We start from the raw sequence: 13,137 nt of genomic DNA on the forward strand, positions 1-13,137 counted from the left end.
AAGTATCCCGAATGCCGCTGTGTGGTGGCTGTGACTTGGGCAAACCTAAAAAAAGTCATGCCGAACTACCAGCACATTACGTGAAGTTATCAGAGGGAAAGAACTGGACCACTGCTATACCATTCAAGAGAGGCTACAAGGTTGTCTCTTCCTCCGTTAGGGAAATCAGACCATGCCGCCATTTTCAAGCTTCCGAGTATAAATGTTGATCAAGGAAGCGGTAGTGACGAGGAACATAACGCGGTGGTCTGACCAATCAGAGGCTGAGCTTACAGGACGCCTGAGTATTGGTCGACCGGGACACATGATCCAATCCAGTTCCAGTGACGCCAGCGAAGTTTGCGGAAGTAGCAATGGGAGCCTCATATAACGCCATGATACCATCGCCCCACGGTAAAAGTTAGGTCTTTTCCCAACCAAAAGCCGGGTTGATAGATCCATCTCGCGGAAGGCGTGAACGCCTGCATTGCTGCGTTTGTTATAACTCCGTCTTATCCGCAACATGGACGAAAGCAAGGCAGCGGGTTCATGGACTTGAGGAGGGCGTGAAGGGAAGCCAAAAGGAGGTACCGTAGACAGGAGTAAATCACAGATGGAGCAGCGCTGACACCAGGCGCCTATGGCAGGGCCATGACTACTAGACTACCAGAGCAGACCTCACAAGAATGGTGAGTGCTCGACGATCCCTAGCGGACGACTGAACTCATTTTATGCACGGTTTGAGGCTAGCAACAACAGCGCTAGCTCTGCCGCTAACAACAACACTGCTAGCGAAGCTGAGGTGAGCTCCACTGGGCCAGATGAACACACACCTCTGTGACCGAGCACAGTGTGAGGAGGGCTCTGTTGAGGGTGAACACCAGGAAAGCTGCAGGTCCAGATGGCATATCTGGCGAGTACTGGAAGACCTGTGCTAACTAGCTAGCTACAGTGTTCACCACAATATTCAACCTCTCCCTTGGCTGAGTCCGGTGGTCCTCGCCTGCCTAAGAGATCCACTATTGTCCTGTGCCCAAGAATGCCTTAGCATGTATGAATGACTACCGACCGTGGCCCTCACCTCGTGGTCATGAAATGCTTTGAGAGGCTGATAAAGGACTACATCTGGCGCCTTTCCTCCCTTCCTCCATGGACCTGGCTGCAGTTTGCTTTCATCGCCCAAACAGATCCACACGGATGATGCTGTCTCCAGGCACTGCACACCACACTCTCATCTGGATAGCCAGGAGGGGGCTATGTGAGACTGCTGTTCATTGATTATAGTTCAGCTTTCAACACCATAGTCCCTCCAGACTGGCCGGGCAAGCTGGATTGAGCTGACTGAACACCCCCTGTGTGCTTGGATCCTGACTTCCTTGACCTGCCAGGGCCACAGGTGGTCAGGTAAGCAGACACACCTCCAAACCCTCACCCCTGAACACAGGATCTCCAGGGCCCCTCAGCCCCCTACTGTACTCCTGCACACATGACTTGTGTGGCCAGGTTCAGCCCAACACCATCAACAAGTTTGGTGGATGACACAGTGGTGGTGGGCCTGATTCGACAACCATTTGTGAAGGCCTACCTTCGGGAGGAAGTTGCTGATCTGGTCACTGCGCCAGACAACAGCCTCATCATGAATGTCACCAAACTAAGGAGCTGATTGTGGGACTTTAGAGGGCACAACAGAGCACGACTCCACCACTAGGATTAACGGACCGGGAGGGTGAGCGGTATAAATACCTGGAGTCCACATCACCGAGGACCTTGGACATGGTCGTAATCTAAACACAGACACTCTGGTGAGAAAGGCAAGGCAGCGCTCTACCACCCTCAGGCAGCTGAGGAAATTTAAAGTTTCCAGAGGATCCCGTCCTCTACTTGAGTTGCAGAGCGCCCTGACAGGAAGCATCACAGCCTGGTTTGGCAACTGCCCGCTAGGACAGGAAGGTTTCTGTAGAGAGAAAAGGCCGCTGAACGACCATTGGAACTACACTCCCACCCTGCAGGACTTGTACAAATTGCGGAGGTGCAGAACCAGAGCCGCAGGACTGCGAAGGATCCTCACCACTCCCAACAAACAGACTGCCTAGCTGCGTCAGGCAGGCGCCCAGAGTCACGCTGCAAGAACAGAGAGACTGGAGACGAGTTTCTTTCCTCAGGCCATCAGATTGTGAACTCCTAATTCACCAGGACCCCCCTCATAGATCCACACAAGTGCTCCTCTTAGGCACACACACACACACACACACTAACTGTAAATATTGTGATGTTTTTTATTGTAAATAGTGTGTACTTGTTGGGTTCTTGCACATTCCTCATGAGTATTGCTACTTATTTCACTGCACACCCTGTGTGTGTGTATGCGACAAACAAACATCTGAATCTTGAATCTTGAATCTTGAATGCTGTCATTGCTGCAAAAGGAGCATTCTTCTTGAACGTTAAAGCAAAGTTTGAAGAAAAAATTAATACTTCCAAATACAAAATCATTATTTCTAACCTTGTCAATGTCTTGACTATATATTTTCTATACATTTTGGTAAACTCATTTTGATAAATAAAAGTGTGAGTTTTCATGGAAAACACGAAATTGTCTGGGTGATCCCAAACTTTGAACTGGGTAGTGTATATATTGCAATCCATATTAACTGCCTACTTCAAGGCTAAATCTAGTTTCTGCTTCTTTTGGGGTAAAGTAACAGTAAGGAAAACGGGAATCTATTAGAATAATTAACGCCGATAACAATTTATCTTCGGCTTCATTCCAGCTTTTAATTATTTGGATTGAATTTTGGGAACTCTTGATTGATGTGTGTTTCACTTTTTCTTTTGCCTAAACACAATGGCATTATTTATAGTAGTTTGATGAAAACATGCATCAAGATAAATCAATAGAGGCCTGTGGGTGAGTTTAGTGTGGACCGAGGTTTTGGTTTTTCGCAGACCTTTCAGGCTTTCTGGGACCTTGTTCCAGATATGTGGGAGCAGAAGACCTGAACGCTGAAGTTTAGTTCTGACTCTTGAAACAGGGTAAGTAGACCAGTCCCTGACCACCTGAGGGGCCTGGGTGGTTCAGAAGTAGCAAAGGATCACAAATGTGTTTCTCGCCCCAACCATTCAGTGCTTTATAAACCAGCAGCAGGATCTTTAAAGTCAATGCAAAGACTCAGAACTGGACCGGATGTGATCCACTTTCCTGGTCTGGAGTGAGGACTCGAGCTGCAGCTTGATTTACTTTTCACAGAGAAAGTGAACCAGAGCGCCCAGTAGTCCAGTCTGCTGAAGATGAACGGATGGACAAGTTTCTCCAGATCCCGTTGGAGACACACAAGTCCTCTACTCCTTGATGTGCTCTTCACATTGTCCGCTTGAGGATTTAAATGTGCTCCATTTAGTCTCAGGTGAATCCGGGTCTGTTGGAGCTTTCCAATTTCATCAACGCTTCTGTTCCTGACTGACCTGTACTCCAAGGACTACCCCCTGGCCCTCCCAGCGATCAAGAAGACCGTGCAGGTGAGGCCACTCGCCTTCCATTGCAGACGCCAACTTCAGTCACGTTCGTCTGTCACCATAAAGGTCGATGATGTCAGTGGGGCTTATGTTTTTATTCATGTTTTATTTAGCCGGATAATCCTAATGAGATTTAAAGAGTTAGAGGCCAAGATGGCAGTGCCAGAGATACCAGACATGGACCCCTTCCAAGATATACTCTGAAGCAGGTACCGCTCCGGTCGCCCGTTCTGATTTGAGGAAGTGAAGCCACAAGGAAGTGTCCGTAAATCCTGCATTCTTCTCTATGTCCATTAGGGACTTCCTTCTGGTTGTATAGAAGCATATGCTTCATGTCTTAAAGCTGCATCTTCTCTCTACTGAACACCAGGGTCACATCTGGTTGTATATAGTCATGCTTCACCTTTAAAGCTGCATTCTCTCTCCTGACCACCAGGGGCTCCTGGTTGTATAGAAAGCTCTATGCTCATGTGTTACCTCTGGTTGTATAGAAGTATATGCTTCATGTCTTAAAGCTGCATTCTCTCTACTGAACACCAGGGGTCACATCTCTGGTTGTATAGAAGTCTATGCTTCACCTTTTAAAGCTGCATTCTCTCTCCTGACCACCAGGGGGCTCCTCTGGTTGTATAGAAGTCTATGCTTCATGTTAAAGCTGCATTCTCTCTCCTGACCACCAGGGGGCTCCTCTGGTTGTATAGAAGTCTATGCTCACCTTTTAAGCTGCATTCTCTCTCCTGACCACCAGGGGCTCCTCTGGTTGTATAGACGCCTGTGCTGCATTCTCCCTCCTGACCACCAGGGGGCGGCTCCTCTGGTTGTATAGAAGTCTATATAGTGACTCTACTTCTCTTGATGTATTCCCTCAGTAAACATTGTAAACATGAGTTTATGTCTCAGTCTCTAGTTTCAAGTCTTCTTCTATACAGCATGATGTCATCATTTATACGTTATGGTCATTTAGAGTCAAACAGACCATAAAGCGGGGGACGCTTTAGGGGCGGAGCTACAGGTGATTGACAGGTCACTCCTCTGCAGTCCAGATATGGTCACTTCCGCTCACTGGTTGTAAAAAGCCATGATGGCTACAGCCAAATCACCGAAATTGAGGTTTGACAATGTCAGTCCACAACCCAATGGGTGACTCCACGGCAGTGGTGTATAGTAACGAAGTAGAAGTACTTCGTTACTTTACTTAAGTAGTTTTTTTGGGTATCTGTACTTTATTTGACTACTTATATTTCTGTTTACTTTTACTTTTACTTCACTACATTTTGCAATGAAAACTTGTACTTTTACTCCGATACATTTCCCCTGAAACAGTTTCGATACTCGTTACTACGGAAAAAAATAATCATGAGAAACATCGCGGACTGTTGTGGAACACGCCGCAGCGCACCTGAACGCAGCACATCGGGGACTGTTGTGGAACACACCGCAGCGCACCTGAACGCAGCACGAGCACCAGGTTGGGGATCAGTGGTCCTTGCCGCGTGTTTTCTCTTCCCGGTGATGCCCAGGATGCTAGCGAGCGGCTACAGATACGACTCATTTCATGTGGAGCAGCAATGGAAGCTACTCCTAACAACCACGGGACCAAGATCAACGTCCGGCCATATTTGGCGAACTCTTTTCTTTGGTCGGAGTGAAAGTTTCTTCCTGCGGATGAAGTGCCTCTTATGCCGACCGAAAGCTACGGAGATATTGCCTTCAACAACTCACCAACCTCAGGAAACACATTGAGGTAAATTAAGATTAATCCCATGAGCCATAGCGTTAATGTTTAGTCACCATAAACCTGTTAAGATATCTAGCAGTGTTGTCCTCAGGATTGAAGTAAATTATATCTTTGGCAGGAGAGGTGGGGGGGAACAGTCTGATTGTCCTACGCATGTTGTACGTTAGGCTAACGTCGCTAGCTATCGTCAATTAAATGAGACAATTAGCGTGAGTGCAGCAGACGGATCTCTAGCGAGTTAATGAGCTGAAGAAGTGTTTTGACAGTTGTGAAAATGTGTTGATTTGAGTCGTCTTAGCTATAATATAATGCTAATCATTACAGCATTATTATCATTATTTGTATTAATATTATAAGGTAACGGTCCAGTAATGGCGACGATATTGATTTGGGACTGTTGTTGTTTAACTACAGAGATACAAGTACATATTCACAAATCAACTCTGGATGCACGGACAGTGCATGAAACTAATGTATAAACCTCAAATTAAAACAAACTATTTTGGACAAAACTTTAGGTTGGTCATGACATGTTAGGAAGTGTTATTAATTCTATCATGTCTGTAATACTCTCACTTTATTTCAGGAATGGACTACATCAAGCAGCACATGGAAGAACCCTCCCAGCTAGGTGATGCCACCAGGTCCAGTTCATCTGATGAAGGACTTCTTCGTCATCTCAAGCGCATGACAGCAGCAAACAGCTGGATGGAGACGTGGATCAAGTTGACTTGCTGAAATGCTTCCATGTGTGCTGTCTGTGAAGCTAGACACACTCTACCTGCACCAGGGCCTGTGAAGCTAGACACACTCTACCTGCACCATCAGGGCCTGTGAAGCTAGACACACTCTACCTGCACCAGGGCCTGTGAAGCTAGACACACTCTACCTGCACCATCAGGGCCTGTGAAGCTAGACACACTCTACCTGCACCATCAGGGCCTGTGAAGCTAGACACACTCTACCTGCACCATCAGGGCCTGTGAAGCTAGACACACTCTACCTACACCATCAGGGCCTGTGAAGCTAGACACACTCTACCTGCATCAGGGCCTGTGAAGCTAGACACACTCTACCTGCAGGGCCTGTGAAGCCAGACACACTCTACCTGCACCAGGGCCTGTGACGCGTGACACACTCTACCTGCATCAGGGCCTGTGAAGCTAGACACACTCTACCTGCATCAGGGCCTGTGAAGCTAGACACACTCTACCTGCATCAGGGCCTGTGAAGCCAGACACACTCTACCTGCATCAGGGCCTGTGAAGCCAGACACACTCTACCTGCACCATCAGGGCCTGTGAAGCTAGACACACTCTACCTGCATCAGGGCCTGTGAAGCTAGACACACTCTACCTGCATCAGGGCCTGTGAAGCTAGACACACTCTACCTGCATCAGGGCCTGTGAAGCTAGACACACTCTACCTGCACCATCAGGGCCTGTGAAGCTAGACACACTCTACCTGCACCATCAGGGCCTGTGAAGCTAGACACACTCTACCTGCACCATCAGGGCCTGTGAAGCTGGACACACTCTACCTGCATCAGGGCCTGTGAAGCCAGACACCTCTACCTGCACCATCAGGCCTGTGAAGCTAGACACACTCTACCTGCACCATCAGGCCTGTGAAGCTAGACACACTCTACCTGCACTATCAGGGCCTGTGAAGCTAGACACACTCTACCTGCACCATCAGGGCCTGTGAAGCTAGACACACTCTACCTGCACCATCAGGGCCTGTGAAGCTAGACACACTCTACCTGCATCAGGGCCTGTGAAGCTAGACACACTCTACCTGCACCATCAGGGCCTGTGAAGCTAGACACACTCTACCTGCATCAGGGCCTGTGAAGCTAGACACACTCTACCTGCATCAGGGCCTGTGAAGCTGACACACTCTACCTGCATCAGGGCCTGTGAAGCTAGACACACTCTACCTGCACCAGGGCCTGTGAAGCTAGACACACTCTACCTGCACCAGGGCCTGTGAAGCAGACACACTCTACCTGCACCAGGGCCTGTGAAGCTAGACACACTTACCTGCACCATGAACGGCTCTTCAGCATCGTGGGACTGCCTTCAGCCCCAGAAGAGCGACACTGAAATCTGTCCATTTTGAAAATCAACTATATATTGCTAAGTTCATCCAAGCTCATACTCCTTGTTCATGGCGTGCAGCAACAAAACAAATACATTTCATAATTCTCAAAATTCTGACCCTTTGTTTTTTTTTATTAACAGCATTTACTTTTACTTTCAATACTTAAGTACAAAAAAAATCAGATACTTTCATACTTTTACTCAAGTAGTATTCTCATAGGTGACTTTTACTTTTACTTGAGTAATTTTCCAGTCAAGTATCTTTACTTTTACTCAAGTATGACTTTTGGGTACTTTATACACCACTGCTCCACGGCGACTAGAACTAGTTTCAGTGTCAGAAAATAACCAGCCAATCACAGCTGCGAAGGCGTGATAAATAACGGGGAGATCTTCTATTTGTGCCAAAGCAAGAAGAAGAAAAGGCTCCATCCATCCAAGAATAGAGCCACACATGAACAACTCCTACGCTGAGTTCACACTGCATGAGTTTGTCAAATATGACCAGGCCCTTCCTTTAAAGCACCGTGGATGGACCAGTCCTCGTGGTCAAGATGGGTCAAAGGAAAACACAAAGAAGAAAGGAGCTAGGGGAAGAGGAGCAAGAGGAGGAAGAGGAGCAATGGACAGACTAACAGAGAGAGAGAGAAGATGGAGGAACTAAAGAAAGAACCAGAATGGCCTCAGGTTCTGGATTTGGCCTTTTAGAGGAAGAGGAGGAGGAGGAGGCAGCATCTGGAGCAGAGGACGCAGAGAGGGAGGAGGAGAAAGGAGCCAAGGGAAAAGAAGACGAGACTGAGTGCAGCTCCTAAAAGGTGGAGGAGAGCGAGTGTGTATCTGAGGACAGGGGGCGGGGCTTAGGACAACAGTGTATGGGGTGAGAGTCCCTGGGGCCTGATGGCAACAATGGTCCCATGAAATGTAACACACACACACACACACATTACACACATAGCATGCAGACGCACAACCAGGAGATAACGCAGTTTGATACGATGACGCATAATTCACAAAGATATTGCTTAAAGGTGCAGTACCCGAGATCGTCCACATGGCGCCAGCTGACCTTTAACCTGAGGTCAAGAAGAAGAACTAAATGAATGCAATGTTTTTTTGCTGGGTTTCTTTTTTTCTTTTCTTCCCATTACATCACAAGTGACTCCAACACCGATAGGCGACTTGAGTCAACGCCCATCGTGGCTCACACAGAGTTCACTGGCGATGACGTCGTCCCAGACCCGCGGTGCTGGTCGTGGTCGAGGCCCAATGAGAACCACCAACATCGAGGTGGAGGCAGAGATCGGTAAACCACGACGACCAACGTGGTGAAATGGAGTAGGATGGGTTTGCGTCCTAAAAGGACACCCCGTGTCATCGGCTCAATGGAACCATCACAGCCAATGGAGCGGAGCAGCGTTGACCAATCGCTAGCTGCCTAAAGCGCGTCGACCCGTCAAACCGTCACTGTCCCACAGGACGGGAATGGTTGGTGGAAGAGTGGGTTGACCGTGTCCCTGGTCAGGATTCAACCCTCCAATACCTCTGCTGAATGAGAGGATTAGCTCCCATGCTAGCAGCTAGCCCGTCTGGATGCTAGCCCGTCTGGTTGCTAGCCCGTCTGGTTGCTAGTCCGTCTGGATGCTAGCCCGTCTGGATGCTAGCCCGTCTGGATGCTAGTCCATCTGGATGCTAGTCCGTCTGGATGCTAGCCAGTCTGGATGCTAGTCCGTCTGGATGCTAGCCCGTCTGGTTGCTAGTCCGTCTGGATGCTAGTCCGTCTGGATGCTAGCCCGTCTGGATGCTAGTCCGTCTGGATGCTAGCCCGTCTGGTTGCTAGCCCGTCTGGATGCTAGTCCGTCTGGATGCTAGCCCGTCTGGTTGCTAGCCCGTCTGGATGCTAGTCCGTCTGGATGCTAGCTCGTCTGGATGCTAGCCCGTCTGGATGCTAGCCCGTCTGGTTGCTAGTCCGTCTGGATGCTAGTCCGCCTGATGCTAGCTCGCCTGGATGCTAGTCCGCCTGGATGCTAGCCTGCCTGGTTCAGCCCGCCTGGTTGCTAGTCCGTCTGGATGCTAGCCCGTCTGGATGCTAGCCCGTCTGGATGCTAGTCCGTCTGGATGCTAGCCCGTCTGGATGCTAGCCCGTCTGGATGCTAGCCCGTCTGGATGCTAGTCCGCCTGGATGCTAGCCCGTCTGGTTGCTAGTCCGTCTGGATGCTAGTCCGTCTGGATGCTAGCCCGTCTGGATGCTAGTCCGTCTGGATGCTAGCCCGTCTGGTTGCTAGCCCGTCTGGATGCTAGTCCGTCTGGATGCTAGCCCGTCTGGTTGCTAGCCCGTCTGGTTGCTAGTCCGTCTGGATGCTAGTCCGTCTGGATGCTAGCTCGTCTGGATGCTAGCCCGTCTGGATGCTAGCCCGTCTGGTTGCTAGTCCGTCTGGATGCTAGCCCGTCTGGATGCTAGTCCGTCTGGATGCTAGCTCGTCTGGATGCTAGTCCGTCTGGATGCTAGCCCGTCTGGATGCTAGTCCGTCTGGTTGCTAGTCCGTCTGGATGCTAGCTCGTCTGGATGCTAGTCCGTCTGGATGCTAGCCCGTCTGGATGCTAGCCCGTCTGGTTGCTAGTCCGTCTGGTTGCTAGTCCGTCTGGATGCTAGCTCGTCTGGATGCTAGCCCGTCTGGATGCTAGTCCGTCTGGATGCTAGCCCGTCTGGATGCTAGTCCGTCTGGATGCTAGCCCGTCTGGATGCTAGTCCGTCTGGATGCTAGCCCGTCTGGTTGCTAGTCCGTCTGGATGCTAGCCCGTCTGGATGCTAGCCCGTCTGGATGCTAGCCCGTCTGGATGCTAGCCCGTCTGGTTGCTAGCCCGTCTGGATGCTAGCCCGTCTGGTTGCTAGTCCGTCTGGTTGCTAGTCCGTCTGGATGCTAGCTCGTCTGGATGCTAGTCCGTCTGGATGCTAGCCCATCTGGATGCTAGCCCGTCATCACGCGTCCATGAACCCAGCCCACTCTGTGCTGATGAAGGGCTCGCGATGTGGGAAAGAAAACATTCCTGAGTTGTGGATCTGTCGTGTTTGTTTTCCCACGGCCAGGAATCCGTCCTCGGCTTCTGGTTTCAAACCAGACGTTCAGACGGATTAGAAAATGTTTTCACATTTGACAACTTTGTCTTCTGTTGGATGAGAATTTAACAACAAAAGTAACACATCCATAACGTGGTGTCGGTGTCCGTCCTGAAGTCGTTCCCAGCGCTCCGTCCTTTCCCGACACCAAAAATACAACATATTTTTTCACAAGCATCCCTCGGGACCGTTTAGCGAATTGAATACATTTCTTCATCCCCATATTTAGCTTTAAATAAATAAACAAACAAGTGAAGTCTGGTTGGTTTCAGTAAATTTGATGAAAACATGAAACATTTCATTTTTCGTTGGGTCTGTCACCTCCCCTGAACCCACCAGCTCACTGTGTCCAGTTGTTCCCCATCGGGTGCTCCCCATCAGATCTCTTTTTAAATGATGTTGTTGAGACTGACGGCATTTTTGAGGTTTTCTCCCGATCTGGACACACACACACATTCTAACACACACACACACACACAGGCTGGACGCACAATTAAGGCCAGTTATGCCAGGGCTCACGCCGCGCGGGGCTCACCCTGAGCGTGAGGGTGGTGTCTCTGGATGGAGCAGCAGACAGCGTGTGGTCACCGGACTCCTGAGCTGTAGTTCTGATGCCGAGCATGTCGGTGTGTTCCAGGTGGAGCAGTCCAAGGTGCTGGTGAAGGAGGGGGGAGTCCAGCTGACGCTCACCATCGTGGATACTCCGGGGTTTGGAGATGCGGTGGACAACAGCAACTGGTGAGCACAGCCACAAGGTTTCATGTTCTCTCATCATGTATTCTTTCTCTCCCTGATCATATCTCCTCTTCCAGCTGGCAGCCAGTCATCAACTTCATTGACAGCAAGTGTGAGGACTTCCTCAACGCCGAGTCCAGAGTGAACCGCAGGTCCATGCCGGACAACCGAGTCCACTGCTGCCTGTACTTCATCGCGCCCTCTGGACACGGGTAGGTCTGCATGAGGTGTATACGTCTCTGGTAGCAATCACCTGTAGCCCCGCCCCTAAAGCGCCCCCTGCTTTATGGTCTGACTAAATGACCATCATGTACTAAATGATGACATCATGCTGTATAGAAGAAGACTTGAGACTAGAGACTGAGACATGAACTCATGTTTACATGTTTACTGAGGGAATACATCAAGAGAAGTAGAGTCACTATATAGACTTCTATACAACCAGAGGAGCCCCCTGGTGGTCAGGAGAGAGAATGCAGCTTTAACACATGAAGCATAGACTTCTATACAACCAGAGAAGTCGCTCCCTGGTGGTCAGGAGAGAGAATGCAGCTTTAACATATGAAGCATAGACTTCTATACAACCAGAGGAGTCGCCCCCTGGTGGTCAGGAGAGAGAATGCAGATGTAACACATGAAGCATAGACTTCTATACAACCAGAGGAGTCGCCCCCTGGTGGTCAGGAGAGAGAATGCAGCTTTAACACGTGAAGCATAGACTTCTATACAACCAGAGGAGTCACCCCCTGGTGGTCAGGAGAGAGAATGCAGCTTTAACACATGAAGCATAGACTTCTATACAACCAGAGGAGTTGCCCCTGGTGGTCTGGAGAGAGAATGCAGCGTTAACACATGAAGCATAAACTTCTATACAACCAGAGGAGTCGCCCCTGGTGGTCAGGAGAGAGAATGCAGCTTTAACACATGAAGCATAGACTTCTATACAACCAGAGGAGTCGCCCCCTGGTTGTCAGGAGAGAGAATGCAGCTTTAACATATGAAGCATAGACTTCTATACAACCAGAGGAGTCGCCCCCTGGTGGTCAGGAGAGAATGCAGCTTTAACATATGAAGCATAGACTTCTATACAACCAGAGGAGTCGCCCCCTGGTGGTCAGGAGAGAGAATGCAGCTTTAACATATGAAGCATAGACTTCTATACAACCAGAGGAGTCGCCCCCTGGTGGTCAGGAGAGAGAATGCAGCTTTAACATATGAAGCATATACTTCTATACAACCAGAGGAGTCGCCCCCTGGTGGTCAGGAGAGAGAATGCAGCTTTAACACATGAGCATAGACTTCTATACAACCAGAGGAGTCGCCCCTGGTGGTCAGGAGAGAGAATGCAGCTTTAACATATGAAGCATAGACTTCTATACAACCAGAGGAGTCGCCCCCTGGTGGTCAGGAGAGAGAATGCAGCTTTAACACATGAAGCATAGACTTCTATACAACCAGAGGAGTCGCCCCCTGGTGGTCAGGAGAGAATGCAGCTTTAACACATGAAGCATAGACTTCTATACAACCAGAGGAGTCCCCCCTGGTGGTCAGGAGAGAGAATGCAGCTTTAACACATGAAGCATAGACTTCTATTCAACCAGAGGAGTCGCCCCCTGGTGGTCAGGAGAGAGAATGCAGCTTTAACACATGAAGCATAGACTTCTATACAACCAGAGGAGTCGCCCCCTGGTAGTCAGGAGAGAGAATGCAGCTTTAACACATGAAGCATAGACTTCTATACAACCAGAGGAGTCGCCCCCTGGTGGTCAGGAGAGAGAATGCAGCTTTAACACATGAAGTATAGACTTCTATACAACCAGAGGAGTCGCCCCCTGGTGGTCAGGAGAGAGAATGCAGCTTTAACACATGAAGCATAGACGTGACTCGATCCCAAAGTCAAAGCACAGATGCGAATAAAGCAAAACATTTGCCTGACGCTGAGTTGCGAAAGCCAA

General features: G+C 49.4%; 1 protein-coding gene across 1 annotated transcript in view; it reads left to right on the top strand.

Moving 5' to 3' along the window:
- Nucleotides 1-374: 374 nt before the first annotated feature.
- Nucleotides 375-13,137, top strand: part of LOC130195675 (septin-7-like) — a 36,718-nt gene continuing 23,955 nt past the window's right edge. The window contains exons 1-5 of the mRNA XM_056417345.1: nt 375-393; nt 1,368-1,383; nt 3,405-3,495; nt 11,085-11,185; nt 11,260-11,394. Of these exons, the coding sequence (XP_056273320.1) occupies nt 375-393; nt 1,368-1,383; nt 3,405-3,495; nt 11,085-11,185; nt 11,260-11,394 (362 nt within the window). The remainder of the gene's footprint in view (nt 394-1,367; nt 1,384-3,404; nt 3,496-11,084; nt 11,186-11,259; nt 11,395-13,137) is intronic.

Source organism: Pseudoliparis swirei, chromosome 6, assembly GCF_029220125.1.
Source record: "Pseudoliparis swirei isolate HS2019 ecotype Mariana Trench chromosome 6, NWPU_hadal_v1, whole genome shotgun sequence".
NCBI lineage: Eukaryota > Metazoa > Chordata > Actinopteri > Perciformes > Liparidae > Pseudoliparis > Pseudoliparis swirei.